The following is a 22,212-nucleotide window of genomic DNA, read 5'->3' as shown; positions in this document are numbered from 1 at the left end:
GTTACATGAGCTGCTGGGAGAATCATTCATCGTTCACACCGCGAAAATCGGACGACTGCGGCGGGCCGGGCACGTAGCCAGAATGTCGGACAGTAACCCGGTTTGAATGATTCTCGACAACGATCCGACGGGCACAAGAAGGCGAGGTGCGCAGTGGGCAAGGTGGATCGATCAGGTGGAAGATGACTCGCGGATCCTCCGTAGACTGCGTGGTTGGCGCCGTGTAGCCATGGACCGAGCCGAATGGAGAAGACTCTTAGGGCGAAGCCAGAGTAAACGCGACGTGCGATGCGACGCGACAGTGCAATTTGACAGCCTGTTGATAATGATTGTTATTCTTTTACGTGAGTCGCGTCGCGTCGCATCGCACGTCGCGTCTACTCTGGCGGGCACCTTATATACCGAACAGGCCACTTCGGCCTTTAGTCTGAATAAATAAATAATAATATATAGAATGAGATGGCTCCAAAACTTTTTGATTGTAGCTTGAAAATTTAATTTTTGGTGTCTTGTTGAAGTTCATTCCGTAAAGTAAATATGTATGAGATAGCTGCGCCAAAGCGGAAAATTGACTGGTGCAATGTTAGAATGAGGACGCTGTCTTTGTTCTAGATCCTAGGGCTTGGGCTTGATGAAGCCCTTGGATAACATAAAGTATGTTGGATAACCATTTTAAACTCAACATGAATTCAACATTTCAAAATTACTCTGTGGTGAAGTTTTGAACGCAATCTCAGGTTTTTTCCGGGATTTGTATGAGGGTCCGCCACTGTACTGCGGGGTACCTGGGCACCCCCCACAGTATAGCGTTCCCTCACCAAGGAGCGGAGCTCTTTCGTGTAGGACCTATTGGAAAGGAAGAAGCGTCTGACGAAAGGGTGGATCCCTTCGCCACACGAAGTGGCCTTAACAGGTCGCCCCACCGATCGCCAGGGCAGGCGATACAGAAGAGCGTGATAGGTTGGAGGAGCGCCGCCCGTCGAGATCAAGATGGATGGAGCTACCCTGATCAGGGTCATCACGGAAGTGATGACCAGTCACAAGGAGAGTGGAGACCAGAAAAGAGGCAGGCAAGAAAGGAGGCGGAACGAAAGATCCGCCAACTTACCGAGGAGAAAGAGTCGGCAGTGAGCCAAACGGTGGAGGCCAGGAAGGAAGCCGAGTCGAAGAGGAGCAACTCTAAAGCTTAGTAAGGTCAGTATGGCAACCGACCTGAAGGGAGCTAGCGCCAAGCCGGTATTGCACGGGAAGAATGCTACTAAGATCCGTCGGGAGAAGGTTGAGCAGGTAGCCGGCCCTAAGGAACGACGGAAACCAGTTCCTCCTTCTACGAGTACTACCGAAGTTCGCCGGGAGGAAGGCCTGCCCTGGAGGGAAGTTGTGAATCCTAAAAAGGCGAAGAAGTAGCGAAAAGCGGCAGAGGAGGCGAAGGTACCATTCACACTTAATTTTTTTTCGCCGAGGCCGGCAAAATAAATTGCAAATAAAATCCAATAATTTGTAAATTGTTACCGATCTGCTCGGCAAAGTGCTTTACCGAAATAATGTAAAATATTTGTTTTTATTTATTTATTTATTTCAATCAAACGTAATAAAAAAATCAAGAATACAAAATGTGTTTATTAATAAAGCAATTGAATATTTTTTCACAATAAGTGAAATGAATATCACCATAACGTTTTATGTTTCATATTCAAGCCCGGAAGAATTCATCGCGCCTGGCATCCCAAGCAACCAGAAGTTCGGATAAGAAGGGCTATTTTGGCTTAATCCGCTCTCATTTTAAGTAATTTTGTGTATGTAACGGAACTTTAAGTGAACTTTAAAGTTCCGTTAAGGATGCTTGGAACTTGATGTGAACCATAGTGAACCAATTAGTTCGGTTAAGAGTAAATTTAAGTAAAATCTGAACTTCTGGTTGCTTGGGATCGTTGTAGGTTTTTCGATTATTACACGATATTACACAAACAGCAAAACAACATTCTGGCTGCATTTTAGATAGCGAGCTGCAATCCTACTTTTTCCACGTTCATGGATCCATGTCACGATGAGTCAAATCTGGCATTTAAGTTTTTTTTTTTTTTTTGTGTCTTTATTAAGGAGACTTTCAGAAAATGGCATTTAAGTGTGTTGGCCAAGAAGGGGAGTGCCCGTAGAGGAAAGGCCACACCTTCCAATGGTCATGGCGGGAAGGACAGAGACGAAGCCATTATCGTCAAGGCTGATGGGAAGAGCTATGCTGACGTTCTGAAGGCTTTGCGGGGTGATAAAAATCCGAAGAACGCAGAAGGACGAGATGATCCTCGTCCTGAAGCGGGATGCTGCGCGAAAGAGTTCCGCGTATAAAAAGTTGGCAAAAGAGGTGCTGGGTGATGTGGTTCAGGTGAGAGCCCTATGTCCAATGGATGTAATCCAATGCCGAGGCCTGGACGAAATTACCGAAGACGGTGAGCAGGTAGCTGCACTGAAAGATCAGTGTGGCGTTAAAATCCAGGATACCGCGATTCGGTTTCGGAAAGGTTATGTTGGAACGCAGGTTGCCTCATTCCAGGTACCTGTGGCTGACGCCAAGAAGGTACTGGATACGGTCAAGCTGAAGGTGGGTTGGTTGGTGTGCTCGGTGAGCGCAAACCAACAACCTCGGGCCTGCTTCAAGTGCTTCGATTACGGACATAAGTCATATGACTGCAAAGGTTCTGATCGGAGTCGGCTTTGCCGGAGGTGTGGAGCTGAAGGTCACAAAGCTCACACCTGCCAGGCCGCACCGAGATGTTTGATCTGTGGTCCTGGCACAGACAACAAATACCCATCCGGTATGCAGGCCTGTCCGGCCTCAAGACGGGCTCGGTCATGCCAGTAGCTCAGCTAAATCTCAACCATTGCTAGGCAGTGCAAGCGCTGCTACAACAGTTGGTACACGAGAATAAGACTGATGTTGCTAATCATAGCAGTTGGGTTGCGGATAAGTCCGGAATAGTGACCATCTGGACTTGTGGGAGGTACCCCATCCAGGAGATAGTGTCATCTTCTGATGATGACGGTTTTGTTATAGCAAAGATAAACGGAATTTACTTTTGCAGCTGTTACTGTCCTCCAATATGGAGCATAGAGCAGTATACTAGGGTGTTAGATAATCTAGTAGCGAGACTAACGGTGTGTGTCATTGCTGGGATGATGCCGAGAGACATACTTCTGGAAGAAGATGTGGAGTCCTTCAACGACAGGGACTCGGTGCAAGTGCGACGTGTCAAGAGAGCAGCTTCGTTGCTCAAATGGCAAGGAGCATGGAACACTGCAGTCAAAGGTCGTTGGACCCACAGACTGATTCCAGAGGTATCAAATTGGATTAGTAGGAAGCATGGTCAGGTCAACTTCCACCTTTACAGGTGTTGTCTGAACATGGCTGCTTTAAAAAGTTCCTGCATAGGTTCTGGTTCGCAGATTCTGCGGAGTGCCCGGAATGTGTATGTGAGGTAGAATCGGCAGAGCATGTGATGTTCGTATACCCGCGATTCCATGTTGAACGCAATGCCATGCTGCTTGTCAGCGGCATGGATACAACCCCGGACAACCTCGTTGAGAGTATGTGTCGGGAAGAGGTTATATGGAATGCGGTGAACTATTATGTCGAAACTACAGCGCTTGTGGCGTCTTGAACAAAACCAGCAGCTGCAGTAGAGACTTGCTTAATTGCGGGCCGGGGGATACGGACTGGCGAAAGGGTTTTGGTTTTAGTGGGTCGGGTGATCACATCCCCACACTACCTGAGTTAACCTCCTCAGGTGTCTTTTTTTTTCTTCCTAAGCAATGGAGGGGGAATCTGCTCAACAGACATCCTGGGTTGTCCAAGAAGTGCGGGGTTAGGGATCACCTCCAATAGCAAACGAGGGAGGCAGGACTACATCCCCGACCCGCTAAACCGTTTCCATTGCCGCCAAGCCCATAGTCCCTTCGGTACAACCAGAAAGTAATGCTTCAAAGGGGGGCCAGTGCACAACGCACCCTCGAGGTTAGCTGCGTGTCCGTGACTCGCTTTTTTAAAAGAACACCATGGTATCGTGCCAGCGCATTACCGGCTTTCCAGGTGGCCTTACCTCCTCAGTTGTCTGTTTGCAGATTTCCGTTTACCTTTGCTCAAGAATAAAAAATGTGAGTTCAAGATTCAGGTTGTTGTCGGAGCCTGGAGTATTCAGATGCTTCTCTGTTGTTTACCACATGCAGAGAATTCGTTACAGTACGGACGGCGAAGTAAAAAAATCGATACAAAAAAATGTCGATAAACGATACTACCGGCTTAAATAATTGGATTTCTTCCAAAGAATAACTATGAAACAATGCTTCAGTATTCTAATGTTGATTTTATTGTTTTTCGTGTTTTTTTCTCGTATTTTATTTCCAATACATTTTATTGTTAGAATATTTGATTTCCGCAGTACAATATTTTTCTCCTTTACTATATAAAGTATAGTTCTAGGAATTAGGGTTTATTATTCTAGTCTGGTCTAACGCATCAAACAATTATCAATTCAAATGTTAATAACGCTCACGTTGTTCGAATTAGTTAATATCCTCTTTCACACTTTTGTTTCTATTTTAGAATGCGATGTGTTGTCCAATTCTGTGTATTTCATCTACGTGTTTGTTGGTATAATATATTAGGAAGCGGTTTTTGATCTAACATGTTTTGCATGATACAACTTTCGTATTCATTGTTAACTTTCAGCATATGTAAAATTTCTTCAATGTCTCATCGACTGCAAAAAATGATCCTTTCAATTTCTTGTGATTCTTTTCTGTACTTTAATAATAAATGAGTCTCAAGATAGTATAGCTATGCTTACATGGTTTTACGTTAGGAAAAAATCTCACCTCAGATGGTTCGTTAAATATATTACTATAAAAAAATATTGATATTGGTTTTCTGAAACGGTTCTCACTTCCTATGAATTGCATTTTACTATTTTACAATTGATATAACAAGGTTTCACCTAGTCTTGTTCCTTCTATAGCCTGAACTCGTGTCTCTTCGCAAATGGATTTTTCATAAATACGGGGTTCAAATAACTTTCTTTAAAAATATGTGATTCTATAGATACGTCGATAAATTATTGCTTCTCTCTCGTTCAGAAATCATACTGCCTTGCTTCGCTCGCTTCGTGCTCTCATCCAGACCAAACTGTACTCGCTCGCCAATTGCTCAACTCGAACAGATATTTGATACCTGTTCACAAACATTAACTCGCTATATACTGAAAACAATATTAACCCGTCCAAAAAAACAGAAAAGCACCCTCCCACAAAACGACTACTATTCACATCGTCCACCTCGATGGTGCTGCTGCTGCTGCTGTTGGCGGTAGACTGTCGCGCTGCCGTTGCGCGATCGTCTTTCGCCTGCCGAACCCTTTCTACCACCACTTCTGGAACTGACCGGTTGAGCCTGTCAGGCTGGCACGGAGTTGTGCTGCTGATGTACCATTATCTCCGGTGGTGCGTCCAACCCATTCCGTTTGGCCGAACCGCTGAGGGTCTTCTCCGGTTTCTTATCCTGTTCCTCCTTGAAGAAGATTTTCGTGATGACGATGTCGCCGGTGCTGAGCGTTTGACAGCCGGCTTCCTTCATTTCCGCTTTCGGCGGCGCTGGAGGTGGAGTCGAGCCATGCTGCGACTGATGGCGGGACGACGGCTTGTTGGAACTGCCCAGCGGGGGACCCATTACTGAGGAGGACTTTTGCGTCCGTCTGTTGGGAGAGGGGGTAAATTGATACTCGTTCCGTTGTTGAAGGACGGTGATTCGAAAAAGAGGTGAGAAGTAGGAACTGCGTGAATTCTGCATTTGACGAACAGTGTGACTATTCTTATGACTATCAAATTTATTTCATAGATAATGTTGAATCTCACAAATTCCATATACCAACTAGAGTAGAGATGTGTGATCCCCCTTCAAAATTTGAAGGTTTTTTTTTTGTAAAAAAATTAAAGGAATTTCCTATGATTTGAAAGGAATGTCCTGTGGAAGTTTTTAGCAATTTTATGTGGAAATTGAGAAAAGTTTCTTTTTGAAATAAATTCTTTTTGTCACCCTTTCGAATCACCCTGGCTGTGTTGAAGACTTCAAACGTGGCACTTACCCTTTAGGTTCCTCCTTCTTCGCCGGCTGTAGAATATTATCGTTAGTTACTACTATCGTATTGGTATTGAAATTGTTCATGGTCTCAGTGAAGGACTGGCGGTGGTGTGATTTTTTTTTCGGATTTTCCGAATTTTCATTTGGTTTGGATTTTCGAAAATGAAGTTTTTTTTTTGGTTTTTGTTGGACACGTGCACATGGTGGTGAATATTGTAGTAGTAGTGGTAGTAGTAAGAGGTGGTAGTAAAATGTCGTGACAATTGTAGTACGGACGAATTTCGGAGTAGAATGACCGACAAACATGAAGACGCGAAGGGCGATTCATGGGCAGTGAACATAACGAAAATAGGGGAAGAAGCAGAAAAAAAACAGTAAATTAACATTTTTGCTGTTGGACAATGTGGCGCCTTAAACCTATGATTGTAGGACTATAACACCTTGTGAACCCATTACCATAAAAGCAAATATAGCAAATGCTGGATATGTAACAATAAAATAGTTCAATTCGTCTATCGTCATGTTAGACACGATTTTTTTTTAAAAGTCATATACATGTCATTAAATGACTAATTTGCTCAATACATATTTCAGAAGCCTCATTCATTTCAATATTTTTAATGAACCCATAACGCTTGGGTGTCCAATACTTTTGTTCTAAGGTATATTACTCTAATTATTAAATCTGAGGCTGAGGCTAAATCTGAGAGTGGAATCTCTTCAAAGTGTAACGTGTCTTTTGGCATTGTCATTCGAATGACATTTTGGCTATCACGCACGCCTCATTAGCATTAGCATTGAGCAATTCGCAAAAATTCGTAGGTGGTACAAGTCAAGAGACTATTGTAGGAGAGTAGCATCACTTTCATCCATTACCACAGGTAATGATTTGGGACTAATCACAACCTCTAAGATGGAAGCAATGCACTTTCCAATAGTCGAGATCTGTCCTAGCCACGTCCTTGCGAATGCTGAGGAAGGGGAAGGATGGTTAGTTGGGCACCTATACTTAAGCAAGATGCATAGGTGCCACGGGAGGTTTTGGGTGGTGTAAGGTTATAATGTAAGGTTATAATGGTAGAAAGTGAAACACAGAAAAAACTAAGATAGAAATACAAAGTGGGAAATGGACGAACCTGGAATTGAACCCACGACCTCCAGCTTATAAGGTAGAAGCGGTAGCCACTAGACCACCGAGCTTATCCTATTTTGGCTATCACGCCTCATATAACATATATTTAGAGCAATGTCCTGTTAGACAAACTTGTAGATCCATTTAGGCGCCATGATTTCGTCATACTTCATCGAACCATATCTAGCGTCTGAAAAAAGTTCTCGGTAAAATAATAAAAATGAATCCCAATAACAATTTACAACACTGGACAACAACGTATCCCAACTAACAATTTTGTTGCTATAAACTTCATTTTCTAGCATTACGTTGTATAATATTTGAATAACAGCAGCCAATGCTGAATGAAAAGTCTTCTTCTTCTAATTAGCATTACATCCCCACACTGGGACAGAGCCGCCTCGCAGCCTAGCGTTCAATAAGCACTTCCACAGTTATTAACTGCGAGGTTTCTAAGCCAGGTTACCATTTTTGCATTCGTATATCATGAGGCTAGCACGATGATACTTTTATGCCCAGAAAAGTCGAGAATCCGAAAATTGCCTAGACCGGCACCGGGAATCGAACCCAGCCACCCTTAGCATGGTCTTGCTTTGTATCCGCTCGTTTTACCGCACGGCGAAGGAAGGAAGTAAACCACCGCAAATTAAGCTGCAACTCGACTATTAGCCAAATATCTATCAGCTTGTCAGCTTGTGCAGAATATATTTCAACTTTTATGGTTTATGCGGCTTCCATATAGCCATTGAACAGCTTTGTCTGAATTAGCAACCCAGCTAGTCGATTAGGAGCTCATGTAGGCAATTGTGTTGCTTGTTAGCAACTTCCCTTATTACGATCACTAGCATTCACATTGAAAACGTTTTCTAAAAAAAAACGTGGCGTAGAATTTCTCAGGAAATTTCTCCAGTAATTTCTGCGGAAGTTCCTCCAGGAATTCCAAGAATTCTTGGAGGAAGTTCCGCAGGAATTCCTGGAGGAACTCTGGCAAAAATTACTGGAGGAACTTCCTAAGGAATTCTAGGAGGAACTTCCAGAGAAATTCCTGGAAGAACTTCTGGAGCAATTCCTGGAGGAACTTCCGCAGGGATTTCTGGAAGAGCTTCAGCAGGAATTTCTGGAGGAATTTTCGCAGGATTTCCTGAAGGAACTTCCGTAGGAATTCCTGGAGGAACTTCCGGAGAAATTCCTGGAGGACCTTCGGGAGCAATCGATACCGGAGGAACTTCCCGAGAATTTTCTGGAAAAACTTCCGGAGAAATTTCTGGAGGAACTTCAGGAGAAATTCCTGGAGGATCTTCAGGAGCAATCGCTACCGGAGAAACTTCAAGAGAAATTCTAGAAAAAACTTCCGGAGAAATTCCTGGAGCAATTCCTGGTGGAACTTCCACATGAATTCCTCGAAGAACTTTAGCAGGAATTCCTGGAGGAACTTCCGCAGGATTTCCTGAAGGAACTTCCATAAGAATTCATGGAGTAACTTCCGCAGAAATTTCTGAAGGAACTTCCTGAGGAATTCCTGGAGGAACTTCCAGAGAAATTCCTGGAGGACCTTCGGGAGCAATTCCTGGAGGAACTTTCGCAGAAATTACTCGAGGAACTTCCTGAGGAATTCCTGGAAGAACTTTAGCAGGAATTTTCGGAGGAACTTCCGCAGGATTTCCTGGAAAAACTTCATCAGGAATTTCTGGAGGAACTTTCGCAGGATTTCCTGGAGGAACTTCCGTAGGAATACCTGGGGGAACATCCGCAGAAATTACTGGACGATCTTTCTACGGATTCCAGGAGGAACTTTCCGATGAATTCCTGGAGGAAATTCCGGAGAAATTCCTGGAGGAACTTCTGGAGCAATTCCTGAAAGAACTCCTGGAGCAATTCCTGAAGGATCTTTCAGAGCAATTCCAGGAGGAACTTCTTAGAAATTCCTGTAGGAACTTCCGGGGGACTTCCCGAAGGAACTTCGGGAAGAAATTCTTGAGAAACTTCGGGGGGAATTCCTTTGTTTTATTAATTGAGGAACTTTCACACGATTTTTTTGAGGAACTTCCGCAGGAATTTTTGAAGAATCTTCCGGAATTTTCTGGAGGAATTTCCGGAGGGATTCTTGGAGAAACCTCCGGAGGGATTCATGGAGGAACTCTTGGTGGAACATACGGAGGAACTCCTATAGGAACTTCCTTAAAAACACCTGGAGAAACTTTCGGTGCAATTCCTGAAGGATCTTCCGCAGGAATTCTTGGGGCAACTTCAGAAGGAATTATTGGAGGAACTCTCGCAGGAATTTCTGGAGGAATTTCCGCTGGATTTCTAGGAGAAACTTCCGCAGGAATTTCTGGAGGAACTTACGCAGGATATCCTGAAGGAAATTCCGCAGGAATGCCTGGAGGGACTTCTGCAGGAATTCCTGAAAGAACTTCCGCAGAAATTGCTGGCGGAACTTCAGGAGGAATTCTTGGAGGAACTATCGGAGGAATTTTCTGGAGAACTTCCGGAGGTATTCTTGGAGGAACTTCTGCAACAAATCCTAGAGGAATTTCTACAGGAAATCCTGAAGGATTTTCTGCTGGAACTACTGAAGAATCTTCCGCAGGAATTCCTGGAGGAACTACCGAAGGAACTTCGTGTGGAATTCCTTGAGGAACCTTTACAGGAATAATTTGAGGAACTTCCGAAGGAACTCCAGAGTTATTCTTAAAGGCATTTTCTGAGAAATTGGTGGATGTATTTTGTACAGTTTTTTCAGTATTTTCCAGAGGAACGCCTGGAGGATTTCGGGGAGTATTTTTTTAAGGAATTCCTAAGGGTCTTCCCTTGAGAACTCTTGGAAGAATTTCCAAAAAAAACATCTTGAGAACTGAAGGAGTTTCAGGAGGAATTTCTGGTAGATTTCCCAGAGTGAAGGAATTGTCGAAGATATTCTCAAAGAAATTTACGAAGGAACGCCTGGGGGAATTTCTGAAGGATTTCCTGTAGAAATTTCCGAAGGAACTTCTGAAAGAATTTCTGGAAGGACTTTTGGAGAGATTTCCGGAGGGATTCCGAGACTGCTCCTGGAGGAACATCGGAAGCAGTTTTGGTGTAATTTCCAGTGGAACTCCTGGATTAATTTCGGGAAGAATTGCCTGGCATACATGTTGTAGAAACTCTGTATGAATTTCCGAAGGAACTCGGGGGTAGTTTCCGGAAGAGCTTCTGGAGAAATTTCGGGAACTCTTGAAAGCACTTCCGGGGAAATACTTGGAAGAGTTTCCAAAGGAACTTCTGCAGGAATACTTGATGAAACACTTGGCGGATTTTTCGTCAGAACTCCGGCAAGCATTCCCTGGAAGAAATTCCGAAGGGAGTCCGGGGGGAATTATCGGAGAAATTTCTGGATGACTTTCCGAAAGAACTTGTGAAGGAATTTCGGGAGGCGAAACGAGCCAGCGTTTGGCTAAAAGTCTCGCCAATAAAATAAAAATATTTATTTTGTTATTTTGTTATATGACAGAAAACTCCCGAGCACCCCTAATCCAGCCGTTAAATGCGAGGTTTCTGCTGGCTGGTTATTACGTCGAATATATTACGTCTTACATCGTTTCATTTTGGCTTCAAAATACCAATTACGTCATTTTTTGATACACCAAAACAGATGTAATAATGCACGCGATTTACGACGGCGATGATGTGCATCAAACCTGATGTGATATTACAATTTTTTTTGCTGTGTATGATACAATCGATCGGGACCAGCTATGGCAGCTAAAGCACGAACACAGATTTCCAGGTAAACTGACACGATGGATCGGGTGATGTGCGTAGTTCGAGTCTCAGGGGAATTCTCGAGTCCCTTAGAAACGCGCGGCAAGGTGATGGTGGTTTCGTGTCTGCTATTCAAAATCGCTGTTGAAGGGGTAATACGAAGAGCAGGGATTGACACGAGTGGCACAATTTTCACGAAGTACGTCCAGTTATTTGGTTTCACCGACGACATTGATATTATGGCATGTAACTTTGAGAGAATGGAGGAAGCCTACATCGAGGTGGTTGAAGAATTCGTGTTCTTGGGCTCACTGGTTACCACCGATAACGATCGATAACGATACCAGCAGAGAAATTCGGAGGCGCATAGTGGCTGGAAATCGTACGTACTTTGGACTCCGCAAGACGCTCCGATCGAATAGAGTTCGCTGCCGTACCAAACTGACTATCTACAAAACGCTTATAAGACCGGTAGTTCTCTATGGACACGAGACCTGGACGATGTTCGTGGAGGACCAACGTACACTGGGAGTTTTCGAAAGGAAAGTGCTGCGTACCATCTATGGTGGGGTGCAGATGACGAACGGTACGTGGAGGAAGTGACTGAACCACGAGTTGGATGAGCTGTTGGGAGAACCATCCATCGTTCACACAGCGAAAATCGGAAGACTGTGGTAGGCCGGGCACGTAGCCAGAATGTCGGACAGTAATCCGGTGAAAATGGTTCTCGACAACGATTCAACGGGAACAAGAAGGCGAGGTTCACAGCGGGCAAGGTGGATCGATCAGGTGGAGGACGATTTGCGGACCCTCCGCAGACTGCGTGGTTGGCGAAATGCAGCCATGGATCGAGCTGATTGGAGAAGACTTTTATGTATTGCGCAGGCCACTCCGGCCTTAGTCTGGTAATAAATAAAAAAAAATGCTGTCACTGCAATACAGTGGAACACTAAAAAAATTGAGGCCATCGTGCACTTGGATCAATGACGAACATTCTATTTGCATTCGATTCGTATTGTCTAGAGCTTTTTTGATATGCATACTGAAGGGCTTAGGTAAACTAGTTCCGCATAGACCTGTGTGCCGGTTGAAATTTTACCGGCGGCGGCGTTACGCCGTTGGTGATCATCCGCGCCGGCGCGGTGGCGTGAACTAATTTCAAGCGTCAGCAAATCTTCATCATTTATCTGGACATTCCTCCAGATAGAATTCCTCCAAAACTTCCACAAGCAATTCCTCCGGAAGTTCCCTCGCAATTCCTCCAGTAATTCCTCCGGAAGTTCCACCAGGATTTCTTACTAAAGTTTTTACAGAAATTCTTTCGAAGGTTCTGCCAGAAATTCCTCCGGAAGTTCCTCCTGGGAGTCCTCCGGAAGTTCCTCCAGGAAGTCCTCTAGAAGTTCCTCCAGAAAGTCTTCCGGAAGTTCCTCCATGAAGTCCTCCGGAAGTTCCTCCAGGAAGCCCTCCGGAAGTTCCTCCAGGAAGTCCTCCGGAATTTCCTCTAGGAAATCCTCCGGAAGTTCCTCTAGGAAGTCCTCCGGAAGTTCCTTCAGGAATTCCTCCGGAATTTCCTCTAGAAAATCCTCCGGAAGTTCCTCCAGGAATTCTTCCGAAAATTTCTTCAGGAATTCCTCCAGAAGTACATCCACGAGTTCCTCCGAAGGTTCCTCCACGAATTCCTCAGGGGCTTCCTTCAGGAATTCTTGCGTAGGTTCTTCCAGAAATTCTTCCGAAGGTTCCTCCAGGAACTCTTCCCGAACAAATTCTTTTCGGAATTCCTACAAAGTTCCCAAAAAATTCCTCCAGGAATTCCTAAGAATGTTTCTTCAATAATTTCTTCGGAAGCTATCCGAGGGATTCCTCCTCAAGTTCACCATGATTTCCTTTAGAAGTTGCTCAAGATATTCCTATGAAAGTTCTTCCAGAAATTCTTTCGAAGGTTACACCAGTAATTAGTTGGAAAATTCCTCTAGGAATTGTTCCGGAAGCTTCTCCTGTAATTCTTTGCAAAAAACCTCCAAGAATTCTTTCCAGAATTCCTACAAAATTTCCATCAAAATTTCTCAGGAAGTTCTTCAAGAATTTCTTTGGAAGTTTCTTAGGGAGCTCATCCGGAATTCCCTCAGGTAATTCATCCGCTACAAAGCAAGACCATGCTGAGGTTGATTTCCGGATTGGAAATTGTCTGGGCATAAAAGTATCATCGTGTTAGCCTCATGATATACGAATGCAAAAATGGTAACTTGGCTTAGAAACCTCGCAGTTAATAACTGTGGAAGTGCTTAATGAACACTAAGCTGTGAGGCGGCTCTGTCCCCAGTGTGGGGATGTAATGCCAATAAGAAGAAGAATTCATCCGGAGATTCCTGCAGGAATTTCTCCAAAAGTTCCTGAAAAAATTCTTAAAATCCTCTGGAGTCTGGAAATTCCATAGAACTTATTACGAAATTTCCCAGTGCATTCCTCCAGAAACATACCTGGGGATTATTAAAAAATTGCACGCAGAGTCCCCTAGAATGTCCACCAGTTCTTCCTCAAGGAATTTCTCTTGAAATTCTTCCTGGAGTTCCTCCAAAAATTCATCCAAGGACTCTCCAAAAATTTCCACTGAGCTCCTTTTGAATCTCACATAGAATTTCTAAGTCAATTCCCATGCACCCCCTGGAATTCTTCCAAAATTAATCTCAAGGAAATTTTCTAGGAATACTTATGGAAATTCAATTGCAATTTCCTCCTGCCTGGATTTCCTGGAGCTCTCGATAAAATAATCTGTGAGAGTTCCAGGAGAAATTCGGAAACGAATTCTTGGTTTGAATAACTGTAGGAATTTTTGGATGAATTCTTTAAATATTGTCGGGTGGATTTCCTGATGGACTTTCAGAAGATGTTCACAAAAGAGTATTTTCAAATGAAATCTTCAAGAAATTAAGAGAAAAATCTTTTGACATTCTCTGACAAAATGATGCCAAAAAGATGCACAGTCTCGACTGGAAGATCTGCGGATTGCCGAACAAATTGGACAATATCTATCTGCGATGTGACAAATGGTTCTTCTGCCACGAAATGGTCGAATAAAACTAGATGTTGGTCACATGAACAGGAGCGACATTAGCAAACTTATACTTCTGAATCAATTGTACTGATCAAATTCTTTTTGAAAAATCCGTGTTTATATGGTTGAATAATTTTGATCACAATCACGCCTCTAGCGTTCTAATTCTACATATGACAGCCTTAGAAAATGAGTACAAAAGTTTTCATTTTATTGCAAGGCGCAATATAAGATTCAGAAAAAAGTATTTACTATGGAGATGGCCTTAAGGTTTGTAAAGTTTATAGAGCGACAAGGGAAGGAACGATTATGTACATAATTCATATGAGACGTTACAACGGATGGCAACTTAGTCGGATTATTTTCAGGTGATCTTTTCAGGAACCGGTCCTATACGACTGCTTCGTACGATAAAATCCGCGCGATTCTCAACACAAATGGAAGTCAGATTACTCCAGGGAATGTGGATTTCATCTTTCATGCATTGGAAATTCCTCCGCAAGAAACAAATTTCAATCAGTAAAATTCTTATCTTGCTGCTGTTGTCTATCCCCCGTTAATTTTTTTTCCCCAGAAATATGTAGTTTTAAATTTCTTGTTTCTGAAGGAACTAAAACATATTTGAATTTGAAGTACTTTCGTAAAAATTCTTTAGGCTTTTTTAGAATGAAATTAATGAATTCATAAAACAACCCAAAGATGCCATTGAAGCAATTCATTTAAGAGCCTTCTGATTTTCTTTAGATAAATAAAGTCATAGTATGAAAGGAATTCGAGCGAGCTGGGAACCGGCTTCATAGTGCTGGGTAAGATGCGCCAACGCGTGATTGGGTGGCAGCCAATCAACGCAAGGATGTGCAAGCTGAGGATTAAAGGCCGTTTCTTCAACTATAGCATCATCAACGTGCACTGCCCACACGAAGGGAGACCCGACGACGAGAAAGAATCGTCATCGATTCTCGGAAAATCGTCATCGGTGTCATGAACGCACAGGTAGGAAGGGAGGAAATGTATAGACCGGTCATCGGACCGGATAGTCTGCACACCGTATCGAATGACAACGGCCAACGATGCATAAACTTCGCAGCCTCCCGCGGAATGGTAGTCCGAAGCACCTTCTTTCCCCGCAAAAATATCCACAAGGCCACATGGAGATCACCTAACCAAGAAACGGAAAACCAAATCGACCACGTTCTAATCGACGGTAAATTCTTCTCCGACATCACGAACGTCCGCACTTACCGCAGTGCGAATATTGAATCCGACCACTACCTCGTTGCAGTATGCCTGCGCTCAAAACTCTCGACGGTGTACAACACGCGTCGAAGTCGGACGCCGCGGCTTAACATTGGGCGGCTACAAGATGGTAGACTAGCCCAAGAATACGCGCAGCAGCTGGAAGTGGCACTTCCAACGGAAGAGCAGCTAGGCGCAGCGTCTCTTGAAGATGGCTGGAGAGATATTCGATCCGCCATTGGTAGCACCGCAACCGCTGCACTTGGCACGGTGCCCCGGACCAGAAGAAACGACTGGTATGACGGCGAATGTGAGCAGTTAGTGGAAGAGAAGAATGCAGCATGGGCGAGATTGCTGCAACACCGCACGAGGGCGAACGAGGCACGATATAAACAGGCGCGGAACAGACAAAACTCGATTTTCCGGAGGAAAAAGCGCCAGCAGGAAGATCGAGACCGTGAAGAAACGGAGCAACTGTACCGCGCTAATAACACACGAAAGTTCTATGAGAAGTTAAACCGTTCACGTAAGGGCCACGTGCCACAGCCTGATATGTGTAAGGACATAAACGGGAACCTTCTTACGAACGAGCGTGAGGTGATCCAAAGGTGGCGGCAGCACTACGAAGAACACCTGAATGGCGATGTGGCAGACGAAGATGGCGGTATGGTGATGGACCTGGGAGAACGCGCGCAGGACATAATTCTACCGGCTCCGGATCTCCAGGAAATCCAGGAGGAGATTGGCCGGCTGAAGAACAACAAAGCCCCTGGGGTTGACCAACTACCAGGAGAGCTATTTAAACACGGTGGTGAGGCACTGGCTAGAGCGCTGCACTGGGTCATTACCAAGATTTGGGAGGAGGAAGTTTTGCCGCAGGAGTGGATGGAAGGTGTCGTGTGTCCCATCTACAAAAGGGCGATAAGCTGGATTGTAGCAACTACCGCGCAATCACATTGCTGAACGCCGCCTACAAGGTACTCTCCCAAATTTTATGCCGTCGACTAGCACCAACTGCAAGGGAGTTCGTGGGGCAGTACCAGGCGGGTTTTATGGGCGAACGCTCCACCACGGATCAGGTGTTCGCCATTCGCCAAGTACTGCAGAAATGCCGCGAATACAACGTGCCCACACATCATCTATTCATCGACTTCAAAGCCACATATGATACAATCGATCGGGACCAGCTATGGCAGCTAATGCACGAACACGGTTTTCCGGATAAACTGACACGGTTGATCAAAGCGACAATGGATCGGGTGATGTGCGTAGTTCGAGTTTCAGGGGCATTCTCGAGTCCCTTCGAAACCCGCAGAGGGTTACGGCAAGGTGATGGTCTTTCGTATTTGCTATTCAACATCGCTTTGGAAGGGTAATACGAAGAGCAGGGATTAACACGAGTGGTACAATTTTCAATAAGTCCGTCCAGCTATTTGGTTTCGCCGACGACATAGATATTATGGCACGTAACTTTGAGAAGATGGAGGAAGCCTACATCAGACTGAAGAGGGAAGCTAAGCGGGTCGGACTAGTCATCAACACGTCGAAGACGAAGTACATGATAGGAAGAGGTTCAAGAGAAGACAATGTGAGCCACCCACCGCGAGTTTGCATCGGTGGTGACGAAATCGAGGTGGTAGAAGAATTTGTGTACTTGGGCCCACTGGTGACTGCCGAAAATGACACCAGCAGAGAAATTCGGAGACGCATAGTGGCTGGAAATCGTACGTACTTTGGACTCCGCAAGACGCTCCGATCGAATAGAGTTCGCCGCCGTACCAAACTGACAATCTACAAAACGCTAATTAGACGGGTAGTCCTCTACGGACACGAGACCTGGACGATGCTCGTGGAGGACCAACGCGCACTTGGAGTTTTCGAAAGGAAAGTGCTGCGTACCTTCTATGGTGGGGTGCAGATGGCGGACGGTACGTGGAGGAGGCGAATGAACCACGAATTGCATCAGCTGTTGGGAGAACCATCCATCGTTCACACCGCGAAAATCGGACGACTGCGATGGGCCGGGCACGTAGCCAGAATGTCGGACAGTAACCCGGTGAAAATGGTTCTCGACAACGATCTGACGGGCACAAGAAGGCGAGGTGCGCAGCGGGCAAGGTGGATCGATCAGGTGGAAGATGACTTGCGGACCCTCCGTAGACTGCGTGGTTGGCGACGTGTAGCCATGGACCGAGCCGAATGGAGAAGACTCTTATATACCGCACAGGCCACTTCGGCCTTAGTGTGATTAAATAATAATAATAATGAAAGGAATGTGAGATCTAGAGCGATTTACTGTGTAAATAATAATGCTTTGGAGCAATTTTAGACGAACTTCTGATAGTATAATTAGAAAATGTTTTAGAATGCTTGGGCAGGATTTTCTAAGTGATTTAAGTGGGAGAAAAGGTTTTTTTTCTATCACTGAAGCAGCAATTGAGCTTGGTTTTGCGTTAACCTGAAGAGCTCCATAAAATTTTGCACCATCCAACTTTCATCGAATTGTTTGAGCTATAAAAAGCAATATTTGGCACAACTTTATGATTTCATTAGACTGCTAATATAATCATTTTTGTGTATAAATAGTGACTTCATTAATACAATAAAGTAACTATTGATTTACAATCAAATAACTTTTTTACCGTTTTCAACTAAGGCCGATACAAATATTTAAAATCTATTTTGTCTCCTCCCCCCCTCGGATTTTTTTTGCCAAAAAATAATATTTTGAGGGGGCAACAAAATAAATTTCGGATAATTTTGAAGATTTTCAAAACATTCTTTAACAAATCCGAGGAGTTTTTTTTTATTTTTTTTCATTTTAATATTTATTTTTTATTATCCCACCCTTGACCTTTCGGTGACCAGTAGGACAAAAAGTTAATTAAATATTTGTAACGGCCTAATTTTATCTATGCCAAATATCTTTTTTAGCATTTTCTCAAGGGTGATTCCTTCCTATTGAAATCTTTGAAGAAAGTGGTGGGGAGTAAAGGGTTAAATAATATATCTTCTGACTAGAGTTTAATAACTGATTTTCTAAAACAAAATAAAAGCCCCATCACCATGCCACGTACTATTTACAATTTTCTAAATTCCCGTGTGTATGTTCTGTGCAGTTACTTAAAAGCGCTTGGTGAATGTATAGGGTGAGGGCAACTTCACCCGGTAAGGAACATCATCTTGGTGCAAATTCAAACCATCAGCCCATCCGAACCAGCCTCCATCTAATCGAATAAACAAAAGCTAAGCAACACTCTGACGACACTCACCTGATCGCTTGGTAGAAGGGTCGCCGCCGACAAGATCGCCTCCAGCTTATCGATCTTGGCCATCCGATCCATGGTGGTGTTGGACAGGATTTCGTCCATCAGCTGCATCGACTCGGTCAGGCTCGGCGGTTCGGAACTCTTGGGTGAAAACGTGCCTGGGCCGCCGTTGTTGCCCGTGCCCGGTAACGAGTTATCCGACGGCATGCTCTCCAGGCTCTGGTAGTCCTGCTCGATGACATCACAATCGTCGTCGGAATCGCTCGCGTCGCCACGATCCCGATCAAAGTTCTCCAGCTTGTCCAGCTTCTTGGCCACCTTGTACGATACCCGCAGTTTTTCCTTCTCATCTTCGGTCAGGTCCATGTACCTAAAAAACCTTGCGTTAGAACTAAACCTATTGTAGGACTGTTGGCGATAAATTACCTCAGCAATCGGATCTCACGATTGCTTAGCACCACATTTTTGCTGGCACCTTTCAGCTTCACTTTGAGATCCTGAATCTCTGAGCGAACCTTGCGTTGCTTCTTACGCATCTTGACGTCCACTGGGCGGATTAGCATCAAAATCTGCTCAGTGCACAACTCCGCGAGCAGTTCGCGGAATTCTGTCTTGATTGATCTACGGTGAAATTTAGAATCAGTCTGGACATTTAACACAACGAACCAGAAGAACACTCACGTGGCCATATTGAGGTACAGCTGTTCGTTGATCAGTATCAGCACATCTCCGGCGGCGTACAGAAGCATGTCGCGGGTAAGCGGCCTTCGGGCCCAATACTTCTGGTCCCTTCGGTAGACATTCTTTAGCTGGTCCTTCATCGGGTTGACTGTGGCGTTGTACATTTCGCACAGGGTGTTCAGCGAGACGTTTTTCACCTTGTAGACCTGTTTTCCCTGGTCTTGGAACTGGAGCACTGCGTGGGCCGACTGAGGGTATGGGGGATTTTATTTAGGATTGTTGGAATGCCTCAAGAATAATTCTTTAGTTTGCGTATGGTATATGGTATGGTATGCGTATGGTACAACCACGTTACTTGCTAACAACATTAATTAAGAATAAATTGATAGACTTCAAAAGTAACTCCAATGAGTTTATCCAATGAGTGCAATTAAAGGAGTTAATGTGAATGCAGCCGACGCAAAAGTGTATTCAGAAAAAATATCACTAGAATCACTCAAAACAAAATCACAGAAGTGACCGACTAGAAAATACCGTTTGGGACTTGGGTTAGCGTTGAACATTTCAAATGATGATATATTAGTATTCTAGTAGAAAAAGTCAACAACTAAGAGGATGGAATACGAAGACATGTATAACAGATATATTGCTTCCGAGTCGTACGCTGCATGTATTGCAATACGTTAGTGAATGGTGGTATTTTTCAGAACGACAAAATTATGGGTATGATTATCAAACTTTTGTGGTAAAAACAACTCACCTGCGTATCGAACACGTTCTTCAGCAATATCTGGAACTGATTGTACAGATTCACCGAGTCGTTCCGACAGTCGTGTATCACCTTAATCACCTTCTCCGATTCGAGCACCTCCTTTATGCCGCCGAGCGGCACCATGTCCGGGCAGGACGCCACATCGAAGATGAACGCTTCGCCCCGGGTCGTACCCAGCTGGATCATGGTGATCTGCCCTCGGACGCCCAAGTTGATGCCCTCGCAGTCGAACGATACCACCGCCTGGTCCTCGTACGTTGACGCTTTCAGGATGGCATTGTTGACGAAGAGGGACTCCTTGACGGTGGAGATGACCCGAGTGTTCTGCAGCACTTTGATCTTCCACGTGTCACCGATGAAGTAGTTATTCGAGTGAACCGGACTGGTCGGCGTCGGTGAGACGGGATGTGGCGCTGGGTTGTTGTTCGGTTGGGGACCACCCCCACCGGGACCGACACCCACGCTGTGATGTGTTTGATGTATGGCAGACATTGATTGCTTATCTTTTTCTAGGTTTTCGGCGAGCGTTTTGATCACCAAACTGTTGATACGTTGTTTGAGGGTTTGATTTTTCGGATTCACAGCCGGATTGTTGTTGTTGTTGATGAGGTTCGCTTTTCGTTGGCTATCGTGTGATTCGGATCTAGCCTGGCGGTTTGTGTGGTTTGCTGTTGAACTGTTGAGTTCTGCTGGGATTTTGAGTAGGCGGAGTTCGACGTGGAGGGGCAGTTTTAGGACAAAGGTTCTCCATTTTAAAATCATTATTGATTAATAAGCTGTCGAACCCGCTGGTGGGTTCGCTTTTACTACTGCTTAGTGTGGTGGCCGGATTGTTGGGAACGATCCCGACCGAAACCGGTTCGTTAAGTTTAAAATCACCGATCATGTTTTTGGGTGAGGCCGTTCGACTGGTGTTGTTGCTGCCATTTGCACTACCCACGGCGCTTCCAGCGCTGCCGATACTTGGTGTGGTGTTAAAGGAGCTGTTGGATAGGTTGAGCTTGTCCTGCGCCTGCCGAATGTGTGAATCGGACAGTTTTGGCTTTTGCAGGAGTGTGACTAGATTGGATTGGATGTGGAAGCAGTCCGAGAAGAGCTTCAGAAACGTTTTTAGATCACCTGGGTTTTTAAACATGTGAAACCATTGCTCTTGTGGGAAGTTGGATGTGACCATGTGGAAGAGCTGATCGACGATAATGGGACCTTTCACTTCTATAACCTGGGCAAAATAGTCCAGCAGCTGTTGGGTCCCCTGTGTGTCGATGGATGAGTTTGGCAAATGCAACCGCTCCGAGGCGGGGACGTCCTCTTCGTTTTCGCACCCAACCAGGACGACATTTTCCCCGTCTACCACGTGGAAGGTATCCGGGTGTTTGAGTAGGAATTCGGTGAACTCTCGGATGTGCTGTCCGGAGATGTGCCTTACCTGGGGAGATGCTTGACTACGGTGACCCAGGAGACTACGGATCGGCACTTCGGTGCCCTTGCCGTATTGGAGCAGTTTGTGTTTGAAGTAGTCTTTCGCCTCCTGGATGTAGTCTCGTTTGCCCGTGATCGACGAGTCGTCTACGCTGCTCGATGTGTAACTGTTGATGTGCACGAAATCACCGTTGATTTCGAATAGGGCAGGGTATTGTGAGAGGAATTTTTTGAGTCCTGCGAAAGAAGAAAACGAATGTAACTTTTAATAATTTTAGAGATTATATTTTAGGTTAATTTACATCATATATGAAAAAAGAAACGATGGAACAGGTAGTCTGTTGTCGTTTGAATTTACTTATTGCTTCTCTAATATTTTTTTTATTATGCATGGGAGAGGTATCACTTCCCCTAGGTGGATCAATCTGATTTTTATAAAGGCAAAATATTTTGAGCTTTTTGTGGAATGTCATCACTTGACAAAGGACAAGTTTGTACTATCCCATTTAATTCCACCACTTTATTGTGGTGGAATTAACTCATTCACTCAAATTGGTAACTTAGTTGGTAAACGACACGAAGGACAGAATCTTCAACTATAGCCTGATCAGCATATATACCCCAACGAACGATAAGCCTGATGACGTGGAGGATGAGTTTTATGAGAGCCTTGAAAGCCTACGGAGGGTTCCTAACATACGATGTAAAGATTGTCATCGGGGATGCAAATGCGCAGATCGGAAGAGAAAGTTTCTTTCGCCCTGTCATTGGTACGGAAAGTCT

The 22,212-nt window shown here is 44.6% G+C and overlaps 1 protein-coding gene across 1 annotated transcript in view; it reads right to left on the bottom strand.

The window, feature by feature from the left end:
- Positions 1 to 4,338: 4,338 nt before the first annotated feature.
- The window catches only part of LOC134209331 (uncharacterized), a 157,254-nt gene continuing 139,380 nt past the window's right edge, over positions 4,339 to 22,212 (bottom strand). Inside the window, 7 exon segments of the mRNA XM_062685317.1 lie at positions 4,339 to 5,741; positions 6,132 to 6,226; positions 18,561 to 18,927; positions 18,984 to 19,178; positions 19,239 to 19,486; positions 19,999 to 20,687; positions 20,689 to 21,666. Of these exon segments, the coding sequence (XP_062541301.1) occupies positions 5,444 to 5,741; positions 6,132 to 6,226; positions 18,561 to 18,927; positions 18,984 to 19,178; positions 19,239 to 19,486; positions 19,999 to 20,687; positions 20,689 to 21,666 (2,870 nt within the window). The 3' untranslated portion in view covers positions 4,339 to 5,443.

This window comes from Armigeres subalbatus, chromosome 2, assembly GCF_024139115.2.
Source record: "Armigeres subalbatus isolate Guangzhou_Male chromosome 2, GZ_Asu_2, whole genome shotgun sequence".
Taxonomy (NCBI): domain Eukaryota; kingdom Metazoa; phylum Arthropoda; class Insecta; order Diptera; family Culicidae; genus Armigeres; species Armigeres subalbatus.
This window is presented reverse-complemented; position numbering and strand designations above follow the sequence as displayed.